At 35.8% G+C, this 23357-nt stretch overlaps 1 protein-coding gene across 4 annotated transcripts in view; it reads right to left on the bottom strand.

Annotated features, from left to right (window-relative positions):
- Window positions 1-23357, bottom strand: part of LOC134359822 (transforming growth factor beta receptor type 3-like) — a 137601-nt gene that overhangs the window by 9789 nt on the left and 104455 nt on the right. For all 4 annotated transcript variants that reach the window (XM_063073524.1, XM_063073523.1, XM_063073526.1 and 1 more), the window contains exons 7-14: window positions 22827-22974; window positions 20812-20980; window positions 19762-19871; window positions 19295-19429; window positions 16930-16971; window positions 16462-16605; window positions 12625-12882; window positions 11657-11726 (exon numbers count right to left, since the gene is read on the bottom strand). In XM_063073524.1, coding sequence (XP_062929594.1) covers window positions 11657-11726; window positions 12625-12882; window positions 16462-16605; window positions 16930-16971; window positions 19295-19429; window positions 19762-19871; window positions 20812-20980; window positions 22827-22974 — 1076 coding nt within the window. The remainder of the gene's footprint in view (window positions 1-11656; window positions 11727-12624; window positions 12883-16461; window positions 16606-16929; window positions 16972-19294; window positions 19430-19761; window positions 19872-20811; window positions 20981-22826; window positions 22975-23357) is intronic.

The following is a 23357-nucleotide window of genomic DNA, read 5'->3' as shown; positions in this document are numbered from 1 at the left end:
GAATTTGCCCACTCACCCAACCTATCCAAGTCACCCTGCATCCTCTTAGCATCCTCCTCACAGCTAACACTGCCACCCAGCTTCGTGTCATCCGCAAACTTGGAGATGCCGCATTTAATTCCCTCATCCAAGTCATTAATATATATTGTAAACAACTGGGGTCCCAGCACTGAGCCTTGCGGCACCCCACTAGTCACCGCCTGCCATTCTGAAAAGGTCCCGTTTATTCCCACTCTTTGCCTCCTGTCTGCTAACCAATTCTCCACCCACACCAATACCTTACCCCCAAAACCGTGTGCTTTAAGTTTGCACACTAATCTCCTGTGTGGAACCTTGTCAAAAGCCTTTTGAAAATCCAAATATACCACATCCACTGGTTCTCCCCTATCCACTCTACTAGTTACATCCTCAAAAAATTCTATGAGATTCGTCAGACATGATTTTCCTTTCACAAATCCATGCTGACTTTGTCCGATCATTTCACCGCTTTCCAAATGTGCTGTTATCACATCCTTGATAACTGACTCCAGCAGTTTCCCCACCACCGACGTTAGGCTAATCGGTCTATAATTCCCCGGTTTCTCTCTCCCTCCTTTTTTAAAAAGTGGAGTTACATTAGCCACCCTCCAATCCTCAGGAACTAGTCCAGAATCTAACGAGTTTTGAAAAATTATCACTAATGCATCCACTATTTCTTGGGCTACTTCCTTAAGCACTCTAGGATGCAGACCATCTGGCCCTGGGGATTTATCTGCCTTCAATCCCTTCAATTTACCTAGCACCACTTCCCTACTAACATGTATTTCGCTCAGTTCCTCCATCTCACTGGACCCTCTGTCCCCTACTATTTCTGGAAGATTATTTATGTCCTCCTTAGTGAAGACAGAACCAAAGTAATTATTCAATTGGTCTGCCATGTCCTTGCTCCTCATAATCAATTCACCTGTTTCTGTCTGCAGGGGACCTACATTTGTCTTTACCAGTCTTTTCCTTTTTACATATCTATAAAAGCTTTTACAGTCCGTTTTTATGTTCCCTGCCAGTTTTCTCTCATAATCTTTTTTCCCCTTCCTAATTAAGCCCTTTGTCCTCCTCTGCTGAACTCTGAATTTCTCCCAGTCCTCAGGTGAGCCACTTTCTCTGGCTAATTTGTATGCTTCTTCTTTGGAATTGATACTATCCCTAATTTCTCTTGTCAGCCACGGGTGCACTACCTTCCTTGATTTATTCTTTTGCCAAACTGGGATGCACAATTGTTGTAGTTCATCCATGCAACCTTTAAATGCTTGCCATTGCATATCCACCGTCAATCCTTTAAGTGTCATTTGCCAGTCTATCTTAGCTAATTCACGTCTCATACCTTCAAAGTTACCCCTCTTTAAGTTCAGAACCTTTGTTTCTGAATTAACTATGTCACTCTCCATCTTAATGAAGAATTCCACCATATTATGGTCACTCTTACCCAAGGGGCCTCTCACGACAAGATCGCTAATTAACCCTTCCTCATTGCTCAAAACCCAGTCCAGAATAGCCTGCTCTCTAGTTGGTTCCTCGACATGTTGGTTCAAACAACCATCCCGCATACATTCCAAGAAATCCTCTTCCTCAGCACCTTTACCAATTTGGTTCACTCAATCTACATGTAGATTGAAGTCACCCATTATAACTGCTGTTCCTTTATTGCACACATTTCTAATTTCCTGTTTAATACCATCTCCGACCTCACTACTACTGTTAGGTGGCCTGTACACAACTCCCACCAGCGTCTTCTGCCCCTTAGTGTTACGCAGCTCTACCCATATCGATTCCACATCTTCCCGGCTTATGTCCTTCCTTTCTATTGCGTTAATCTCTTCTTTAACCAGCAACGCCACCCCACCTCCCCTTCCTTCATGTCTATCCCTCCTGAATATTGAATATCCCTGAACGTTGAGCTCCCATCCCTGGTCACCCTGGAGCCATGTCTCTGTGATCCCAACTATATCATAATCATTAATAACAATCTGCACTTTCAATTCATCCACCTTATTACGAATGCTCCTTGCATTGACACACAAAGCCTTCAGGCGCTCTTTTACAACTCTCTTAGTCCTTATACAATTATCATGTTATACATGTTATCATTTCTATTAAAATCAGTTCTTACTCCAGCAAATTTCTGTTACAGATCCTCTTACTTCATTAATGAATATAATTAAAATATTCAAACATGAATGTTCATATAATACTGATTTTAATTTGTGAGCACATATTTTTTCTTGACTATCAATTACTTTTATCCATGTTTATTAATTCTAATCGCTTTCCCACCAACATTTCTAACCTTTGAGGCAAGAAATGTCTTGCAGTAGGCAGTCGTATTTTGAAAATTTTCAACCTAATTTATCAAGATTGCACTGATAGATTTTTTGATATCATGGAAAACACAGTCAGCAAAGGAAAGAGTGCTCAGATAAAAGATGACCCATGACCATATTGAGTGGCAGAGCACATGGAAGAGGCCAAATTACTGCCTCCTGCTTCTATTAATTAACTTCACATGACTCTACCAACTGTGAGGTTCAAAAATGATGGAAATAGATTTGGGTTCAGGTGATTACTTACTGCATGACTAAGAGCAGGGCAACAGGAGTGTTAATATTACTTTTAGAGTCAAAATCTGATTCTTTGAAATACAATTGCAATTCACTTGTTCTTCTGACGTAAAACCCATGGATGAGACTTCTTCCATTCCAGCTTTGATATACTATTAATATCATTGTGGCATTATTAAAACCCTTTAAAGAACTTAATTAAGGAATTTGTCAGTCAGGATTTCTCAGCAGCTGTGAGTAATGGCTTTACACTTTGCAACTCCAATGCAATATTTAAAGTTTGCTGACAACACCACTGTTGTAGGCCGAATCAAAGGTGGTGATGAATCCACATATAGGAGGGAGATTGAAAATCTGTCTGAATGGTGCCATAACAACAAACTCTTACTCAATGTCTTCAAAACCAAGGAGCTGATTACTGACTTCAGGAGGAGGTTATGGGAGGTCCATCAGCCAGTTCTCATTGGATGATTAGAGGTAGATAGTGTCAGAAACTTTAAATTCCTTGGTGTTATCATTTCAGAGGACCTTTCCTGGGCCCAGCGCACAGTGCAATTATAAAGGAAACATGACAGCACCTCTACTTCCTTAGAAATGTGGAAAGATTCAGCATGATATCTAAAACTTGCTAACTTCTGTAGACGTGTGGTGGAGAGTATATTGACTGACTGCATCCCGGCCTGGTATGCAAACACCAATGCTCTTGAACAGAAATCCTACAAAAAGTAGTGGATATGGCCCAGTCCATCATGGGTAAAGCCCTCCCCACTATTGAGCACATCTACACCAAGTGTTGACGCAGGAAAGCAGCATTCATCATCAGGGATCTCCACTACCCAGGCCATGCTCTCTTCTCGCTGCTACCATCAGGAAGAAGGTACAGGAGGCTCAGGACTCACACCACTGGGTTCAGGAACAGTTATTACCCCTCAACCATCAGGCTCTTGAATCAGAGAGGATAACTTCACTCAACTTCACTTGCCCCTTCACTGAACTGTTCGCATAAACTACGGATTTATTTTCAACGATTCTTCACCTTATGTTCTTGATATTTATTGCTTACTTATTATTTCTTTTTTTCTTTTTGTATTTGCACAGTTTGTTGTCTTTAGCATTGACTGGTGCATTCGTTTATTGATTTTTTTTTATGGTTAGTGGATTTATTGAGTATGCCTGCAAAAAATGAATCTCAGGGTTGTATATAGTGACATATACTGAATGTACTTTGATACTAAATTAACTTTGAACTTAGACAGATTTCTTTTATAATACAAATAATTTCTAAGCAACCACAGGACTCCTGAACTCTACATCAGCAGGCTGTTTCAACTCTGAGATTTACTTGATAACCAACTATCTCAGCACGAAATTGATGCCTTTCCTTATTTGTCTACGGCAGCAAGATACTCTCTTCAGCTTACACCAATTATGCTGATGAATCTGAGGACCATTTTATATTCAATTTTGCACTGACTAAAGTCTACCTATAATGTAATCTCTTCTAAAATAGTTGGTATCACAGAATGCAACTATCTATTTAATCTTTTGTTGGTTACTAAATTTACAACCAACTTCACCTCAGTTACACATCTAAAAATGTTCTAATGCTGTTTTAAAATAGAACAAATATCATGATTGAAACAGGAACCAAGCTTCAGCACAGCAGCAGAAAGGGAAAGAAAATTTGCTTCAGGAAAGGCGAAGAAAATTGTAAGACAGGAAGGAAAGTATCTTGGACCTGTGCGACACCCTAACTGTAAACAACTCAACAACATAAAAACAGATCTTTCAAATGTAGTAAACACAAGAAATTTTGCAGATGATGGAAATCCAAAGCAACACAGACAAAATGCTGGAGGAGCTCAGCAGGTCAGGCAGCATCTATGGAAATGAATTACATTTTGGGCTGAGACCCTTCCTTAGGACTGGAAAGGAATGGGGAAGATGCCAAATATGTTGATTTCTTTCAAAGTTACTGTATTTTCACAGCTACAGAAATGAATTAAAATTGCCATATTGCATTGAGTACTTTGAATAAATACACAATTATTTAAGTTTTTATGAGCTTAGTAGTAATATTCTTCTTAGGCCATAGTAATAGAATCATAGTGTTACGCAGCACAGAAATGGGCTCTCTGGCGCTCAACATCTATTCTGATCTTTTCACTCATCTACATGAAATCACATACACCAACATGGAAATTTTGCAGATAACAAAAAATACAGATAGTGTGGAAGGTTGATTAAGACTACTGCAGAATATTGATCAGATGGAAAGTTAGGCAGATTGTTGGCAGATGAAATTTAACCCCAACAAGTGCAAGATGATGCATTTGGGAAGTGAAATAGGAGGAGGATATACATATGCTATAAATGATGGGGTACTAAGAAATGTTGGATACCAATTCAGAGATCCCTGAAAATTGAAAACATGTGTAGATGGGGCGATGAAAAAGCCATATGGAAGACTTCAAGGTCAGAGCATAGAATGCATTATAATGTAACTTTTCAAAACTCTGGATAGAGTGCACTTAGAGTATTGTATGCAGTTCTGCTCACCTCTTGCTCACTGGATTGTGGAGTAATAAAAGCAAAGAATGCAGTAATTATTCAGCAGGTCAGACAGCTTTTGTGGAAAGGGGGGATAGAGTTAACATTTTAAGTCAATGAACTTTCAATAGAACTGATGAAAGTTCATCAATGAAACATCTCTCTCTCTCTCTCTGTCTCTCTCTACGTTTGCTACTTGACCTGTGGAATATTTCCAGCATTATCATTTAACTTTGCAACATCTGCAGTTTATTTTGATTAATTATATTGTGCTGAATTGGCAAATCTCAAAGAGGCCAAGGGAACTTCCAGCATTTCATTATTTTCCAATGTATTCAGAGAATTACAGCTAAGCTTGATGAGGACTGGATCAAAACAAATAATATTTCTTCCCCTCTCCAATGCCCCCCACCTCACTATTCAGTAACCTTACAGTGTTCATAGGTTCACAGAGAGTGCCATTATTTTGATTTTGCATTTCCACTGATACCCTTAAATAGAATGTCAGACAAGAGGAATTTCTGCAGTATATTGTAAAAAATTAAGATCCCCCTCTGAGACAAAATGATGAAAAATTATTCAAAGAAGGATGTCAAGTTGAAATAGTACTAGGGTGCTACTGGAATGGAGCCGTAAACCAAACAGGAAAGACTCTTGTAAAACTTATGCTCTAGTTCAAAAGGTTGAAAGCACTAATCTTAGTTTTACTTGCTCTTGTCACATTAGGATTAATGGCATTGTTTTTACTGGCTTCAGTCCATATAGAAGATACAAACAAATCTCCTGCTTCCCCCTCTCTGATCATAATATATTTGAAATGTTTGACATCTTGCCATAAAGGTCATCTTCCATTCCTTCCTAAAGACAATCCCACCCTGACTCAATGTAATATTTCATGTTCGTCACCATGGTAACTGTATTACTGGGAAAAGAAATGAAATGAAAAACCTCTGTGGCAAGTTGTCTGAGAAGAGGAAGTCAGTTGCAAAACTTCAGATTGCTCATTTATAGATTTGCATGAATTAGAAACCAGGACACCCTATTCCGATCATTACAACAGATTTAACTCATTCTAATCTAGAATTCCAGAATTGTAACAATGGAACCAAATGGATCTTGAACAAACTTTGCATCTAACTGTGGGGCTCCGCTTACTTCATAAAATTCTGAATCAATCTCATTTTATTTCCACTCCTCCAAAATCCTAACTCTCATCTTTCCTGTAGGCAGTAGGGGCTAATATCAATATAGTTTTATCTGATCCACAGGAATAAAGTGGGTAAAATTATGACATACTTTGTTATCCAAAGATCCATGGACCCAGGCTTCTGCTAAATTTTGTGCAAAAGGTTGAGGTGATAGAAATCAAAAATACTCTCAGCTGCTCAGACAGCATGGGTGGAGAGAGAAACAATGTTAAAGTTTCAGGTTAATAGTCCATCGTGGGACTTGTCAAAGCTGCCCCCTTTCCCGTTTTTGTTTGCAGTTATCATTGAGCCACTGGCTGTTAGCATCAGACAGGACCTTTTGCTATCTCCCACTGATATGCATGGCCATAAACATCACCTTTCGTTATACGCTGATGATGTCCTTTTATATAACCCCAGACCACAAACATCAATACCCACCCTTCTGACTCTAATTAATAATTTTGGTAGTTTCTCAGGTTTCTCTATTAATTGGGATAAGAGTGAACTAATGCCAGTCACTGCAGTGGTTAATACAGCGTATTTACAGTCCACTCCCTTTAAAATAACTTATGATAATTTTTCCTATCTTGGTGTGACTATTACAAAAAACCCAGATGACCTTTTGCAAGTGAACTGGCGAAACAAAGTTGAACAGGTTAAACGCAAAATTGACTTTTGGAAAGCCCTTCCAATTTCTTTGGTGGGGAGGGTTAATGCAATCAAGAGGATTGTACTGCCACGATTTCTTCATCTTTTCCAGTCAATTTCATGTTTTATTTCTCTGTCATATTTTAAGCAATTGGATTCAATTATTATACCCTGCATTTGGAATTACAAAGCCATTAGAATTACTAAAAAACACTTGTCAAAGCCCAAGGAAGCAGGTGGTTTTGTCCTACCGGACATTAAAATGTATTACTGGGCTGCCCACCTATCCATTCTTGCATGGTGGAAAAAAGGCCCACCCTCTACCTCAGACTCGTGCCCAGCATGGTTACTCATAGAGCGAGTGCTTTGTAAGGAGATTTCCTTACCAGCTCTCCTTAATAGCCCCAATGCAGATAATAAGTCACATTTTAGTAACAGCTTCGTGGTTGGCAGCACTATAAGAATTTGGAAGCAGATTTAACTTTTCATTAAGGCCCCAAAAACTTATATTGACATTCCGATTTGTGACAATCATTCCTTTTTGCCTAGCCTGAATGATACTGTTTTTTCTACCAAGAAACAGAGAGGCATCTGTAGTGTAGGTGACCTATACATTAATTGAAACTTTGCCTCATTTGTGCAGTTACAAGCAGTTTACAATATCCCTGCATCTAGTTTTTTTTAGATGTTTACAAATTCGAGATTATGTTAGGAAATATATACCTAACTTCGAAGTTTTAGACTAACATGAGTCCCAGGAGGCAATAAATAAATTTGATCCTGTTACTCATAGTGCGGTATCTTATTTTTATCAGATCCTACATAATGGAGCTCGGGTGAATACTGCAGTTTTTAAACAGGCATGGGTGGATGAATTGGGTATAGAACTGACAGAGGAGGTCTGGGATGAGTGTTTAAAGTGTATACATGATTGTTCGGTCAACGTCAGACACAGACTTATACAGTTTAAAACAATAAGTAGACTCCATTATTCCAAAGAAAAGTTGCACAGTTTCTACCCTGATGTTTCACCAGTTTGTAATAGATGTAAATCTGTGAACAGTAACTTGTCACATTTATTCTGGTCATGTTGTAAGATTTATCTATACTGGAAAAGTATTTTTCACTGTTTCTCTGAGGCTTTTGAGAAGCGGTGGGAACCAGACGGCTCATAGCCATCCTTGAAGCAACAAGCTCCCTATCTTCAGCCAATAAGTATTAAAAAAAATAGCTGTATTGTTTGGAATGATGATTGCTAAGAAGTTAATCCTGCAAATGTGGAAAATGGTCTCTGTGCCTACGTACAATCTGTGGCTGAGAGAACTGGCAAATACTTTACACTTGGAGAGACTGAGACTATGTAATGAGGACAGAGGGGACATCTTTGAAAGGATATGGGGCCCTGTATTGGACTTTCCCACGGGGTGACAACTGAGATTTTTGGTGCGGTGCACTCTTGCTGTGTATGTTTACTTCTGCCTTTATATTTTTCTCCCTTTTGCTGCTCAATATTTAATTTGATTTTGTTAAGGTCGTGGTTTTTGTGGATGTGCTGTATTTTTTTTTGTTTTTTTGTTTGTTTGATATATATAATTGTGAATTTATTGCGCTGATCCTCAAACTTGAGTTGAGCCTCATTGTAATAAAGTTGGTGGCCACAAACAGAAATGTCACAGTGGGGGTGGGACAGTGAACCGGACAACCAGAAGTTCAGGGTCACTCCTGCAGACTGAATGAAAGTAATTCCTTCAGGATCCATAGCAGCACTGTCTGGGCAGGCCCATTGTCCCAGCCTTCTCTTGCCCTACTATACTCATTTATTCCTACCTTGACTCAATCTTCCCCTCCCCCCCCCTGGAATCTTTCATCACTGACATTTTTTCATTTCCCCATCCCAACCATTTTATCTTCTCCATGTACATACATTACCATCCCACATCAGGAGGTTCTGCAAGCCCTTTGCTTCTTCCTTGAATATAGGCCTATCCAGTTCCTTTCCACAAACACTCTCATTCAGTTGGCTAAACACAACCTAATATTAAATAACTTCAATTGAAGGAAACTCCAAAAACTTCCTCCAGATCAAAGTTACACTTGTCTTTGTGACTTATTTGGAACAGTCTTTGTTTCAGTCATATGCAGACCAGTCCCTCAACTTTTTCTCTGTACCAGCTTCTTGCAATCATACAGGATTCAAAAATTTCATCACTTTAGCTGTACATCTCCATCTTATCTTCACTTTCAAATGATCCATCCCTTACTTTTCCCTTTGATTTCTGGATCTCTGTTTCCATTTCAAATGTCTAATATATACTCAGAAAATACATCTTCCTCCCACCTTGCCTCCTGTAAGGACTCCATTCCATTCTCATCTTCCTCTTTCCTTTCCAATCCTGATGTAGAGTCTCGGCACAAAACATAACTGTTCCTTCATTTCCACAGATGCTACCTGACCTGCTGAGTTCCTCCAGCATTTTGTGTGTTGCACAAATTGAGTGATTGCTTTACAGAGTCTACAGGAGAGACTCTGAAATTCCAGTATTCTATGACTTTAATTCAACATTGCAGTCCCACTTTGACCTTTTGTCAATTATCTCTTGCATTATTACAATAAATCCAATCTAGGTTCGAGGAAGAAAACCTCATTTTTCATCTGGGTCAATTGCAATCTTCTAGACTCAAAAGCATATTCTCCAAATTTAGGTAACTCAATCTTTCTTTCTGTCTGTATCAGAACTGGCCACATTCACATAATTATTTTAGCTCACATTTTATTTTCCTATTGTATTTGTATAGCTTAGCTCACTGATAGACGCACTCAGCTTCACCACTAACAACCCATTACACTGACCAAGGAGTACAATGTAACTGTATCCATTGACCCATTTGGACTCGCTCTATCAGAGATATTTCCTTTGTACTACCAATCCTAGTTTTTCTCCCTTTCCCCAACTCCTATGCCGTAACCTATTAACTTATTTTTTTTCCTTGTAGATGCTGCCTGACCTACAGAGCATTTCCAGTATCTTCTATTTTTATTTCTGATTTCCAGCATCTGCAGTTTTTGATTTTTTTTCTGATTTTAACTTTCCATTATTATTCACTTTTTACAAGCTGTTGTGATGATGATCTGAAATAGGCATATTTCTCACTTCAAAATGGAACCTGCATAGCTACTAGACAAATTTTTAAACTTGATGTGCAAGGATTTCCTGCCTGGTCCATATAGAACTAGAGTATGAGTACTAACGAATCAAGTACTTTTTATTAGCAACAACACCTCCTCCATGATTACTGGTGCCCTGCAAGTTCTTGTCCTCAGTCCATTTCTATACACTCATGACAGTGTGGCAAAATTTCACTCCAACTCCACTTACAAGTTTGTGGATGACACCAACGGAATTGATCAGATCTCAGACAACAAGAGTATAGGAAGGAGATGGTGAGTCTAGTGGCACGGTGACAAGTCAACAACCTTTCTCACAATATCAGCAAAGCAAAGGAGCTGGTCATTAACATCATTGGGGGGGTGGAGTACATGCCCAAACTGTATCAATGCTCCTAAGGTGGAGATGGTTGAGAGCTTCAAGTTTTTAGGTGTAAACGTCACCACCAATTTGTCCTGGTCTAGCCACATGAATACTACCGCCAAAAACACACAGAAGGCTAGGGAAATTCGGCATGACCCCAGTGAAGTTTAGCCATTGTTATCGATGAATTATAGAAAGCATTCTATCCAGATGCACCACAGCTTGGTATGGCAACTTTTCTGCCCAAGACCACAAATTGCAGGGAGTACTGTATGTGAATGAAGTCTTTAAAATCTGTTTATTAATTGATACATTTTCAAATTCAACTTAACAGTTGTGAGCAATGAAGAAACAATTTGAAGAGATTAAAATGTGTTAAAGAATTATTAGCACGTCTGGACAATGAGCAGAAGTCATTGATGTGGAAGGGAGAAAGATCTATAGGAATCCAGTTTAATATAAACAAACATCATGTTATCATTCAAATATTTCTCCTGTCCGTTAATTAATATTTTAGTTTATATTTTAAAATGGAAATATGAATTTTATACTCATTGAAGTACAAAAGGTGTCAGCATTAACAACATATTTTTATCTAAAATCTTTTGGAAACTTGACTCATCTTTAAAAATGACTGAAAATGAAGCTCTTTTTATTGCTCAAACTGCATGATACATTTCCCTAAGCTTTATAAATCAAATTATTACATAATATATGAGTTTGTTTTATATTGGAGAAAAACTTTTCCACATTTTAATGCCACTTTCAAAAGAAGACCATCATTTCATGCATTTCAAATTTCAAAACTTAATATCCTATGAGTGCAGGATGCTGTCCATTTTTGTTTTGAAAAATTGTGTCCACTAAGAATTTATATCTATTAAGATAGCAAGAATTTATGTCTATTAAGATATCTCTACAGATAGCAAACTTCTTCTCTCAACTAAATCTAAATAGTGAAAGGTCATTGTGTCCTATGTGTCCTTTAATGATTTTACCTCTTGTAGATTTGTCTTTTTTAATTTTATATTTATTGCATAAATTCTAATTAATGCTGCTGCTCCAAACAAAATAATAACATTAAATAACCTTATAATATATAAATGCATAAAAATAATGCTTCTATTCAGAAGCTTGAACTTACCAACACATTTAGGACTACTGTTATCTATTTTCAAAGCTTTAGATACCTTTCCCACGAAGTAGCATTTGTTCTGGAAAACACATCAGATTTTGAGCTTATTTGCATGCCTAAGTGATTCTGAATAAAAATCCCTTGTTAAACTGCATTTACATTTTTTTAATATATCCTTGATAGTGACTGAAAAAAAATATAGCAGTGACATTTAACATAATAACTATTTTGTTACGTCAAAGTACTCATCTAATTTGATTCGATACAACAGTCACAAAGCTGTAATATTAACATAATTTTATATAATATTTTCATTTACGAATTATTTTTCAATAAAATCACTGCAAGATTTTTTTTTCAAGATAGTTTCTTTCATGTTGGTTAAATATTACAAACATATACAAATGAATGGAAATTTGGAAATCAAAGAAATATTATAAAGAGCATCTTAGAAGAAAGGAAGATAGAGAGGTGTGGTTTTTGCATAAAAGTTCCAAAAAATGTATCCATGACAATTGAAGGCATAGTGGAGGAATTAAATTCTGGTTCAATCAAGAGGTCAAGACTGAAAGCATATCGAGATCTCAGGAAGCCATAGTGCTGGAGGATGTTACAAAGGCAGGATGGAGTAAAGCCATGGTTTGAAAATAAAGCTGCAAATTTTAACATCAACACTTTGCTTAACTAAGAGTCAATACAAGTCAACAAGTACAGTGGTTTAATATCACTGATAACATTAGGTTTAATATCACTGACATTGTAAAATTTGTTATGTGATAGCAGTACAGTGCAATACATAAAAACATACAAGTTTAAATAAGAAATATGTAAAAATTAAATTGAATAAATTGTGCAAAAAGAGAGCAAAATTTATGTGAACTGTTTCAAGAAAAAAAATCACAAAAATTTGGACCAAATATTAATACCAATAAAAGTAAATGATATTAAAATAATTAAATTATTTAACAGCAACTTACACATTCAGTGCAATAGCTTGTATTGCATTCCATGACAACATCCTCAACATCTGGGCTCCAGAAGTTATGAAATATGAACTTAAAACGGTTGGACCATATTTCAGACTGATCACACAGAGCTTGATGTGACTTTAGATTAGTAAGGCTCAATGGCATGTCATGGGGCAGTTTATTTATGGAATTGGAATCCTTCAGGATGAGGGAGCAATTAGATTTTATTTCTTTGAACGTTTTTGAGTTCTGCGAAACAGCTAAAACCTGTACAAAATATGAAATTGTAATTAATACTAAGTAGTATATTTTCATAATTATGATTAACAAAACAAAATTGGTCCTTTATTAAAATAATTTTCTTTTAGAGGTTGTAGCAAAATTCAAATAATATAGATGATTAAATTATTTTATGAACTATCAGTAAGAGCACTCAATTCTCTGCAAATAATGTTAAACAAAAATATCAGCAAGAGTAACAGAATACAAATGAAGACTGATATTCTCAGGCATTGTCAATATAAATAATCATTTTCCTCAGTCTTAGTTGACTCGTTGTGAATCATCCTTGAAACTTGTTTCCATAAAAATGCACACAAATCCCTTCACTCAAATGTGATTTTGAAATTTGGGTATATACACTGGGAAAGATCCAAAAATGGATGTACAGTATTGATAAGGAGATAAACTGGAATTTCACGTTTGAAATTCAATTATACACAAAAACCCAAGTAATTAAAACTATTTTTTTATTGAATTCTGTGTCTTAATATGTGCTTCATTTATATTCTGGCATAGTTAAATTTCAATCATCACTCATTTCATATCATATAAACATCAAATTGGTGACATTTGGAAGTAAATAAGAACACTACATTCTTAAATTTTTATTGAGTACATCTTTAAAAAGTTTCCATTTGTAGGAACAGATTTTTTTTATGCCTATTAGATATTTATTTGTAGGAATAGATGCCCCACCCCCACCTTCTTATACTGGCTTCTTTCTTCTTCCTTTCCAGTCCTCATGAAGGGTCTTTGCCCGAAATGTCGACTATTTATCCATTTCTATAGATGCTGCCTAACCTGCTGAGTTCCTCCAGCGCTTTGTGTATGTTGCTCTGGTTTTCCAGCATCTGCAGAATGTTGTGTCTATTTATAATGCTTTTTTTATGAGCATCAATATTACAACTGGTGCACAAATTAAGCATCATTAAAAGTTCACCTTTGATAATGCTATTGAGTTATCCTTTCATTATCCTGAAGAATTAAACTGTTGTAAAACTAGTCAATCCATACCAGATTAGTTAAATTGAGGGTTGATGGACTGAACAAGTTGAACCAGAAAAATCTACAGATATGTACTATTCACTTGAATGGGGATTGTAAAATTATGAAAAAGAAAGTTACAAGTAAAGTGAATTTCACTTATTTTAATTATTTGCAAGCATCTTATATAATTATTCAAATTTGAAGGTTATTTTGATGATTTCATTTAAACATTTATAAATTATTTTGTTTTGTAATTATTTATTACACCTTTAGTATTTTAAATATTAAATAAACATTGAATGACAGCTTTGACAAGGCAAATATGAGAACAAGGCTTTGCTATTTGTTAAAGGCTTACGAAAAAGCTTCTTGGATAATTTTGTTCTGGCCCACTCTCAGGACAATATAAGCCATCTTGAATTCAGATAGCAGCAAGTGAAAAGGAATGGGAATATTGTTAGTGGGCAATCTAAGCAGATAAATGACAGATGTATTCATGACACACATACTCAGTGGCCACTTTATTAAGTACACCTGTATGTTAATGCAAATATCTAATCGTCCAATCATGTGGCAGCAACTCCATGCATTAAGGCATGCAGACATTGTCAAGAGATTCAGCTGTTGTTCAGACAGACATCAGAATGGGGAAGAAATATGATCTAAATGATTTTGACTATGGAGTAATTCTTGATGCCAGCAGGGTGATTTGAGTATCTCAGTAACTGCTGGTATCCTGGGATTTTCATGCATAACAGAGTTTACAGAGAATGATGTGAGAAACAAAAAAACATCCAGTGAGCAGCAGTTCTGTGGGTGAGAACACCTTGTTAATGAGAGAGATCAGAGGAGAATGGCCAGACTGTTTCATGCTGACAGGAAAGATAAATTAGCTCAAATAACCACACATTACAATAGTGCTGTGCAGAAGAGCATCTCTGAATGCACAATACGTCATACTTTGAAGTGGGTGGACAACAACAGCAGAAGACCACATTCAGTACTATTCCTGTACCTAATAAAGTGGTCACTGAGTGTATATAGTGCATGACTGATATGAAGCAGTAATTGATGAAGTGGAAGTCAACCTGTAGTCTTAGTAGGTAGCCTTAATCACAAACAAGAGAAAATCTGCAGATTCTGGAAATCCAAGCAACACACACAAAATGCTGGAGGAACTCAGCAGGCCAGGCAGCATCTATGGAAAAAATTACAGTTGATGTTTCAGGTTGACCTGAAGAAATGAATTGAAGCAGCAGAGATTTGTTTTTGAGGAGGATGCAAAGAATATCTAATGAGGATGTCATGAACAGAGCAAGCACAAAAAGAGAAATAATGTATGAGATCATGAAAAGGCAACGTAACTTCATTGAACATGTGATTAGGAAAGATGAGTTAGAATACACAATAATTATGGGAAAGATTGAAGGGAAGAAAGCAAGAGGAAGACAAAGACAAATGATGATGGAGACAGCAGCCAGAGAACTGGAAATGAATACCAATGAATTGATCCACTTGACCCGAAACAGGAGTGTGTGAGCCATGACAGTCAAAGCTCAAACTGGGCACGGCACCCTGATGACGATGATGATGAATCTGGGTTGAATGGTTAATTAAACTGTGATTTATAGATTAAAATTTTGTGATTTCATAAATAATAAATGTTACTCAGTCTGGATTCCTGATAGAAAATCAAATAGTACCACAGAGTTGACATATACTTTTAGATCAAGGATTTTAAAGGCAAGGCAAAATAAGCACAATAATAAAAATAGCATAAATAAGATGTTAAACTTTATTCTGCATAGTTATTGTTTTACCTCGTTCTACCTCAATGGAAACACAAATACTCTTGAATGGAAAATCCTACAAAAAGTAATGGATATGGCCCATTCCATCACTGGTAAATCCATCCCCACCACTGAACACATCTACATGAAGTGTTGTCACAGGAAAGCAGCATCCATCAGCAGGGATCCCCACCACCCAGGTCATGCTCTCTTCTCACTTCTGCCATTGGGAAGAAAGTACAGGAGCCTCTGGACTCACAGCGCCAGATTCAGGAACGGTTATTACCCCTCAGCTATCAGGCTCTTAAACCAAAGAGATTAATTTCATTCAACTTCACTTGCCCCTTCACTGAACCTCTCCCACAACCTATGGACACACTACTTTCAAGGACTCTTTATCTCATGTTCTCAATATTTATTGCTTATTTATTTATTATTATGATTTCTTTTTGTACTTGCACAGTTTGTCGTCTTTTGTGTACTGGTTGAACACTCAATTTGGTGTGGTCTTTCATTGATTCAATTACGGTTATTATTCCATCATAGATTTATTGAGTATGCCCAAGAAAATATATCTCAGGGTTCTATATGATGACATATATGTACCTAGATCGTAAATTTACTTTGAACTTTGAAGGCACTGTGTAATCTGTAAGAACAGTATGCATGACAAGCTTTTCACTGTATCTCTGAACATATAACGATAATAAACTAAGACTAATGCCAAGCAAGAACAGAGTCACTGGACAAACACATAATAGCTAAAAAGCTGAAAATATCATTGTACCTCTCCATAGACAGTTGTGTAGTTGTAAAGCTTTGAAGATGGCTTTTCAAAGTTAGGAAGCTCGTGAATTCTAATATATCTTCCTTCATTAGTACTGTTCAGCTTAAGGATATCACAAATTGTTTGTACACGTGGACACGTTATCTGTTCAGAAGAGAATATAACATGAAAAATCAAAATAACTAGAAAATTATTAGTTGGAATTTTAATTCTACTTAAAATTAGGCACAAAATATTGTGCCAGTCATAGTATCACAATCAGAATCAGTTTTAATATCACTGACATGTTGCATGTCATGAAGTGTACAAGTAGTCTGATGATCATTATTGAAAAGGACAAAATACATTTACTGGCCTTGGTGTTATTACAATAATCTAATATGCATAATGAATAACGGATTTTCACAATGACTGTGTTTTAGTTGATTTTCAAAAAAATCAGAAAAATATGTTCAAAAGATTACTTACATCATAATTTATTTTCTCTCCATTCGATAACTTTATGTTTAGCTGTGCAGAAAATAGTATTTTATTAGTTGTTTTCTAATTGTAACTACAAGTAGAGCAAGCACTAGGTCAGTGAGAATGCTTATTATATATTTTGATTTATTTACAGTTCTACAGTTCCTTTCTCCATCTTAATCTGTAGTCATTTTCTGAGAGCACCAAAGCACTAAAGCAACATTCAACAACCATCAACACCCTCGTATTACCTTGTTCATGTGATTTCTGATGGATTCCAAGTAGGTTATTTGATCATGACAAGGAGGGGAGAATGAATAAAGAACAGTGTGAAAAAAAACCAACTGAAGTCAAGCTACTAATTGTTGTTTTCAGACAATGTTGCTTAATGTATATTTTGCAATAAGGATTTCTCAGTAGCGAAAAGACACTGGAACCCTGCTTAATTTTTACCCAAATGCTGAACTCAGAGATGCCAATGCTAATCATACAGGTTGAAACACTCTGGTCCACTATTTTGTGGTCTGGCAACTCCCATGGTCCAGCATGTTTTGAGTCCTTAGTACCAATCTATACTAAATAATTCAATCAAGTCCTAAAATTAACTAACATCTGTACTAATCTGCAGCCAATAAACTTACAAGTACAAATTTTGTGACCTCAGCTAACAGAGAAAAATTATTACAGGCAACTTCTGTCCATCACATTTAGTGCGGTTTGGTATCAGTCAGGATCAAGGGTGCCGAATTAGAGGGTTTCAGTCTATTTTTATCACTGTGATAGATTGTGTGTGTTGTAGAGGGTTTCAATCGATTTCTATCACTGATCTGAAACTGGTTAATTCACAGGCTACTATTTCATTGAGATTAATATTTAAAAATCATTTAATAGTTACAATATGGATTTTTAAAAAAGAATTCCTTTGTTCTACTTTTCTTCTTGCATATCAAACACCTGCTCATCATCTATTAGATTTTGATAATTCTAGAACATTCACAGCAGATGGAAAAGGGGAACCACAGCCTAACATAATTGTACAGATGAATGCTAGTATCTATTATTAATGGAATGGTAACAGGGATCCTGGAAATTATTATTAGGCAGAGTCAACATCATTATCTAACTTTACTGATTATACAGAGATAGGAGGTAAAGTAAGCTTTAAGAAAGCTGCAAAGAGTCTTCAAAGGTGGTAGAGAATGTGAATTAAAGGACAAGAATGACATATGGTGTTTAAGTGGCTGAATGTGATATTACAAAGAATGGAAAAATGATATTTTTATAAATGCTATGAAATTAATAAACTTGGCTATATGGAAGGATCTTGTGCAGATTCACAACACAAAAAATTAACATGTAGCATACAAACTAGAAGGTTATATTACAAGAGTAAGTGAGTTGTAGTGCAATTTATTGGACTTGCGAGAACACACTCAGATCATTGTGAGAGTTAGCATATAGTGGAGACATTTAAAGTCACCAGATTGACCTCTGGATAGAATGTTGCCAACATCCTCCTAGTTGGAAATAGCTTTAGGTTTGCTCTGTAACTGAACTATCAAAACATGTTGTCTGTTGCTATCACCCATTTCCTACTCAATTGAATGCATATCACAAGAAAAGGATCATTGGAAAAGGTTGTGATGAAATGACCTCACAAGCTAGAGCACCATCAAACCAGTAAGTCATCACTAATAAAACAATAATAAGAGCAGAAATAAGCTATTTGGCTAATCTAGTCTGCTCTGCCTTGCTATCATGACTGATTTATTATCTCTCTCAACCTCACTCTCCTGTCTTCTCCCCAAACCCTTTGACTAATCAGAAAGCTATCAACCTCCATTTTAAATATAGCTAATGACTTGACCTCCACAGCCATCTGTGGCAATGAATTCTACAGATTCACCATCCTGTGGCTAAAGAGCTTTTGCTAAATGCTACATCTAGCAGTCTCTTATATCAACACTAAACACATAATCAAGTGACCATCTGTGCATGCAACATTTTTACTTATTCTTCCATTTCATAGTTCTTACTCTAAAGTTTTGTTTCTTTGCATCTTGTTGTAAAAAGCATTGGTTCATACTTGAGTGCTATTCATTAGCGTATTGCTCAATTAGTTGACATTTTCAGATTACCACAGGTATTCGACATAGATCCCCAGGGGATCAACATACAGTTCATACACAAAATATGGCTCAAATTGATTCATTTTACAATATTTAAACCTAATCAAATAAACACTTTTCTTCAATAAATTGATTTATGTCAAAGGCAATTATTCTGCTTTAGTATGACAAAATCCAATATGCCAATAGTATTAACTTGCTTTGGAAGTGTTTTGGCAAGAGCAATTATTAATAATTAATACCTTGTTAATATAGTTATGACCATCCATACTTTCTGTAGTTTTACATTCAGTGTAGGGATGTTCTAAATAGAAATGTGTTTCATTAATGTTTCCTTTACAATTCTCATCCAATAATGTGATTTCCTCTATTAAATCCTGAAAAGAGACATGCAAAGATCAGTAACTTTAATAAACAGTTCAGATCACATTTTACTACATAAGTGCATTTTGAACTGACAACCAATGAATGGAAGAGATTACATTATGAAAACTTCTTCCATTAAAAATTAATAATATTTATATTGACCAATATTGATGTAACAGCTGCCCAAATGTCTGCTCTCCTACAACTAAGTGAGCTTTAGGGAGCTCTTTTTGCTCCTGTTTGAATGAGGTCAGAAACCAAGGTTTCAGAGCTGTTTTGCCCCAAGGGTACAAATATAAATCCTTCCTCCCGGTCTTAAGAACAATGTACAGTATATACATACCTTCTTAGATTTAACAACAGTGATTTCCATCCCCAGTTCTCCACAGTGAATGGACTTAATAATATTACTTGTAGACTCTGTTTGCCTTGTAGAAATATGGTTGCCATTAACTGAGGGAAAAATATAGCTCATTGTCAAATATACTTTTTCAAAAGAAAAATCCATATTTTGTAGATACAAGAATATTAAATGCATAATAGTCACAAAATGCATTCTCATGGAAAGAGATTATTTTCTGTTCAATAATGACCTTGACAATCATAATCCATTTGACTAGGGTTTCACAGCACTTTATTGAGACCACTTCAGAGTATTTGTATTTGACACACATTGTACCTAAACTGCACCTTCCTTTGCACTTTGAAAAAGGTGCTTGCTTTTCAATCACAAATCCTGTATTCCTGTTAAATGTAAAATTATTTTCTAGTTTTTAGTTAAAAACTAAGTTGTAAAAATTTAAAAAGTATGTGAAATTCACATTAACTGAAATTCAATTTTTTGCACGTTTGTAATGATCTTCATCCTAGAGACTTGAAGCTAACATAAATGATATTTCTTAAGCAACCAGAAATTTCAATTGATTTTGAAGTAGGCAATTTCATACATAAATCTTCCCATTTAATTTATTGAAATCAATCATTATTACAAACACCCCTATTAAGTTTACCTGTTAGTGCACATCTGGAATGAACAATACCAGCCTCACTAATATCTTCAGTTATCAAATCTTACACCAGCGACACCACTCCAGCAAATATTCTCAATTCCTACTCCAAAATTCTGATATCTTTCCCAATTTTACTTTGCTTTTTACTTAAATTTGCTCATATCACATACCATTCCAGGATCTCAGAATTTCATAATGAAGACTTCTGGATCTGCAATGTTAAACTGTTTCTCTTTTTACAGATGCTGTCTGATCTTCTGGATGCTCTCAGCATTTTTGTTGTTCTTTCCCCATCGAAATATACTTGACATCATCATGTGCATGCGAACAAAAACATTTAATTACCAATTTGAATAACTGTTTTAAATTTTTCTTTCACTTACCTTTAATATTAATTTTAATTTCAATCTTATCTACCAATGGAATCTCTGTCAAAGATGCAGTAGGAAGCTCATGGTTTGAGGCCCATTTCAATAGCTCTACAGATGTTTCTGGGAGTTTAGGATCAACCTTGATTGGTCCTGGCCATGTTATATTGGTTTTATGAGATACCTGAGAAATTATACAATATTGTCACTTAATTCAGAATAACTTTCATTCAAATGCATTTCATTCTATGTCACCATTCTAATGTTCTTGTCTTCAAGAAATTTAGTCATTAAGAAAATATAATGTGATTTATCAAGAAAATTTGAACATTATACTATACATTTGTCACCATGCTGTTATATCAATGATCATGATTACATTTCACATTGGAACTACACTGCCATATTACATATTTGAAAGTGATATAGAGCCATGGCTATTAACAAACAATCTAAATGTATTAATACGGACAAAACTATTCCAGCTTTTGTTGCCCAATTCTCCTTACAAATAACATTTTCCTTAATTTGTATTAATCCTCTTATAACAATGGAGATGTCAGCAGATTCAGTTATCAGGATGATCCAGTTTTCTGATCTGCTGACATAAGGATCTTGTGTTGTGTTTGTGTTAGTTAGCGGTACCATAGAGCAGTTTACTTATTTCTTTGTAAAAAAAAGAATTAGAATTCACGGTTCAAGTTTAAAATACCATAGGGATGTTAGGAAAGTAAGGCAGGTCTATCTGGATTGCTCTTTGATGGGCCAACAGTGTTCCTTCTGTGCTGTGCTATTTTATGGTGTATATATGAATTTGTCTGACAACAATGAAATAACTTAAGTGAGCATTGAAAGTAACGTAGTTGACATGCACTTGGTCCTTCAGGATATATCAAATAATTGAACTGTGAATGAGATTGAGGCCCAATTATTTGTCATAACAATAAAAATGAAAATTAGTTATAGGGCAGCATGCAGGAAATAAAGGTGAATTGTTGTTCATCAGGCTAGAGGGAAATATACAGTCTTCAAAGGATCTGCATTAAGATTGTCAATGGCCTGAATTTGGGAACGGAGAACAAACTCAAAGAATACATATAACCCAAAACTTGGAAATGTAGTTCACAGCAAAGAGGATTTTAGCATGCTTTATGTGCAAAATGGGAAGAAAATGACATCATATTTAATATGAAGAAATATGAAACAATGTATTTTGCAAGAAAGAATAGAAGAATCAGCAAGGTTTTAAAGATCTTGTAGTTAGTCATCCACCTGTTACATTGGTAGCTGAGTCTCAGTTTCAGCTATGCAAAATGAGATGCCATTACGGAAGATGTCCTATTTGTCATCGGATAGGCAAGAACGTTAGGGCATGATTAAACTAGAGCGAGTGAATAAGTTGCTCAGAGTGTAGGGCTCGAGTTATAAGAAATGATTGGATAGGTTGGAACTCTTTTCCATGAAGTGAAGGAGACTGAGGGGTTACCTTACAGATGTTTATAATATTATGAGATGCATAGATAAGATGAACATTCATTGTCTCCTTCCCCACCCCTGCACCTAGAGCAGGGAAGTCAAAATTCAAGGTTTAGGTGAGAGCGGAAAGATTTAAAGGGGCCTGATGGGCAAATTTTCACCACATACAGACATAGTGGGTAGTGGGTACATGGTAGGAGCTTCCACAGGTGGTAGAGGTATAAACTGAACAGGTTCACAGAAGGTGTAGAGATAAACACAGGCAAATGTGACTAACATGGTAGAGTTGGGCTGAGGGGACCTGTTTCTATGCTATATAACTCTATGATTCGAAGACTCTAAACACCTCCAGCATTTTCTGTGTATACATCAGTAATACGTTCCTGGTATCAACCCCTCCTACCTTAGACCGTGAGAACAAAGACTACCAAATATAATTGCATCAATGTTTAGCACACAATGTATTATTATATACTTTCAGAAATCCTTCCTAATGTGTTCTGAATAATTACTGTAAGTTTGATAATATAGAATTTTGATAACAGGTATGTTACCGTAAGGTTTAATGAAGGAACTTCTCCGATGATACTCAAGGTCATTGGTTGTTTGCTCTGTATAACCAGCAAGATTTTGCATTTATGGCAATCATTTCCATGAGTAAATCTTACTTGCATGTTAATGAACTTCTTTGTTCTGTTCATACTATTGTAATACAAAAAAAGAAAGTAACCATAATTTAATTTTACAATAGAAAAGAACTACAAGGAGTTCAAATATACAAAATTTAGTATATCTTCATCATACAGTATTTCCTTCAAATTTAAATTTGAAACCAAGTTTAGGTGGGGGGGGGGTGGTTCTCTTCCTCAAATTTATTAATTTTCTCAAAGGACTGAATGTGAATAGTAAATTGTAGTATGTCACTTTGTATGTACTGTATTTATTACTTTGGTGTTAAAGCAATTCTTCAAAACTGTCCTTTTTTCTGCTTCTAATTCAGATTTTATCTTTCTTGTTAACTTCAAAATTTCTGAACTCAAGTGAAAATGTAAATCTGGTTATCTAAAGGAGTTCTCTGTTTTGAT

Source organism: Mobula hypostoma, chromosome 21, assembly GCF_963921235.1.
Source record: "Mobula hypostoma chromosome 21, sMobHyp1.1, whole genome shotgun sequence".
Taxonomy (NCBI): domain Eukaryota; kingdom Metazoa; phylum Chordata; class Chondrichthyes; order Myliobatiformes; family Myliobatidae; genus Mobula; species Mobula hypostoma.
This window is presented reverse-complemented; position numbering and strand designations above follow the sequence as displayed.